General features: G+C 40.0%; 1 protein-coding gene across 1 annotated transcript; it reads right to left on the bottom strand.

The window, feature by feature from the left end:
• Positions 1–1,408: 1,408 nt before the first annotated feature.
• Positions 1,409–2,188, bottom strand: AGBL3 (ATP/GTP binding protein-like 3; the record flags this gene model as incomplete). Its single annotated transcript, XM_010023044.1, has 1 exon — positions 1,409–2,188. A coding segment is annotated over one exon (780 nt), but the record flags the coding sequence as incomplete, so codon positions are not given.
• Between the last annotated feature and the right edge of the window lie 421 nt (positions 2,189–2,609).

Here is a 2,609-nt window from a genome sequence, read left to right as displayed (position 1 = left end):
GTAACCTAAAAACCAAGAAATCAACACAAGTTTCCTATTCTGAGCTCTGACTTAAACCTTTAGTGTTGCTAGATTAGAGCCAAACTACTCAGTTTCTTCCTAAAAAATCCACTTGTCAATGCACAGACGTAAGACATAAGCCTTTGTTCATGTTTTTACTCCCAGGCTTACTCCCAGGCTCAGTTATATATATTCAGCTCTGTAGATGTGTACATGATCATGCTGTACAACTGAAATCTGCTATTTTTATCTGCTGCTCTTTCACTATTGTACATGTGTTGAATGATTACTGCTGTACTATTATGAGATTGAATGACTACTCCTTCCTTTATCAAACTGGAGACATCAATTTTTTTGATGTTCCAAGATTCTGCAAGATATTTTTGCATAACTACTTACAGAAAATTTTTAGGTAGGCACATTGGGGTTTAGCAACCCATACCCCCAGTGCCCGATTTGTGTGGAAGCAGAGCTCTCCAGGGAAGATGTGATAGCACAACACTGTGCGACCTGAGGGTTTACTCTGTGCAGAAGTTGGAAATCCATGGTGGAACTAAGAAGGAAGCAGTAATAAACATATCTGTTGCAGCTGGCAGTAGCTGAATATGAGGCTAAAGGTCAGTAGCACTTCAGCAGACATGATCATTGTTAATTATGGGGCACTTGTAAGTGCAGGCTGTCTCCATATAGTAAGACAGAGAGAGGAATTGTGGTGGAAAATAAGGAGAGGCACAGCGCTTATTCCCTGAAAGCTAGGGATCTACATGCCAAAACAATCATTTGGAAGAACACAGATCTTACTTTAAACATGCTGTAACTAGATGAAAAAAGTCTTGATTGTATTAATTTGTTACAGAAGTTAAACCAGAGGGCTTTAATTTACTACCTGAAGGTTTAGTTTAATACCCAAAGATTTAGTTTTATAGCCAGTATCAATGTCTCTGTAACTAGAAGTCTGCATAAGAAATCAAACATATTTGTAGCAAAACATACAGCAAACTCGGTGATCTTTGCTGTCAAATAGACATCTGGAATCTATTCTGAACCTAACTTCATTCTGTGACATGGGTGTATGCCAGAAAAAAAGAAAATTAAGGAATTTGGTAAGCAGATTTTGGCAGAGGATAGTGGGGAGAAACATAATGAAAACGTTTTGACAAAAACTCTTACTTCGGAGATATTACCAGGAGTGGAGAAAGTATGTTAAAGGAAAATCTGCACAATACTGAAGGAAAAAATAAGCTACTCTGAAATGCAACTGAATGTAAACAAAACAGTCAGAAAGGTTTGGGTACTGGGCAAAGATGTAAACAATACCAAAACAATAAGGGACATAGAGAAGACACAATAGCAAAGAGACAGCAGAAAGGTAAATGATCTATTCTAAAGGAAAAGAAAATTAGGTTACCTTTTGATCATTTTTCTGGTATACCAGATGGAAGGATAAAATTTCTTCCCATTAGATTTGTATTTACGGTTCAAGTCCTGACCTGTTAAAGAGCAGCGGTGATTTCCCACAATCACACCATCTGGATTCAACATGGGTACTAGTTTGAAGACAAAATTGTCCCGCAGGAGTTGAGCTTTGTCTGAATCACCAAGAATATAATCCAGAAACCCCTTCATTATCCAGGAACTGTTAGTTTCTCCTGGATGCACCCTTGCAGTTAGTATCACAGCCTTCCTCTCAGTGTCCTTGTCACTTTTAGGTGGGTTGGTGATAGTTAAAGCATACACTGTGTTTCCTGCCAGCGAACGGCACAAGATGTGAATCTTGCAGAATCTGGATTTCACTGGATCTTTAGAGATGGCCACCAGGTACTCCTGCAGGTTGGAGTAGGTGTAAGGATAGCAGTGGGCAAAGTAGCAGGTGTCTTGGTCATAAGGGAACTGGAACGTCCAAGTGAGTGAGAAATACTGACGTCCATCTTGGCCCACATTGGTTTTGTAATACTTGATATCATTTCCAGTCCTTCGCCAGCCAACCTTGTGTTCCTTAGCATCAGCTTCTGAGTACAACAGTGGCCGCAAGCCACATTTATACAGGCTGTTCCGCTTGGTAAAGTTGACAATAGTGAAGCGATATGGCATCCCTGCCTTTGTATTGCTTACTTGGAAGTAGTACCACTGTGTGTGTCTGCTTGTGTAGAGGTCAGTGCGCAGGGTCAGCTGGTACTCAAATTCATTGCTGGTGGGCAGAAAGAAGACAATGAGTTGTGATGCTGGTTAGTACTGTAGCATGATGCAGTGTCAAATAATGTGGACTGCCACGAAAAAGCACTCTGCAGTGAATCAGGTGTTAATCAAATTTACACTGTCATGAATCAAATAGGCTATGTAGCTGCCAGGAAAAGATGCCTAATTGCACCAAGTGTGTCAATAATGCAACTGCTGTCTCCACTAGGACTTTTAATAATAATTAGGACTCCTAAAAATGTTCTCTACACTACGCTTTAAGAGGAGGTGCTTAAGAAAAGGTGTTGAGTTTGTGTGGGTGATTATCACCTACAGAAAACATTCAGCGCTATGGAATGGCTATCAGACCATTTCAAGTGAAGGCTACCTGAAACTACTTTTGAAGCTTATTTACCTAATGTAGAACAATTTAC

This window comes from Nestor notabilis, unplaced genomic scaffold (assembly GCF_000696875.1).
Source record: "Nestor notabilis isolate BGI_N333 unplaced genomic scaffold, ASM69687v1 C15177003, whole genome shotgun sequence".
Lineage (NCBI taxonomy): Eukaryota > Metazoa > Chordata > Aves > Psittaciformes > Psittacidae > Nestor > Nestor notabilis.
The sequence above is the reverse complement of the archived record's forward strand: the minus strand, read 5'-3'. Positions and strand labels throughout refer to the sequence as shown.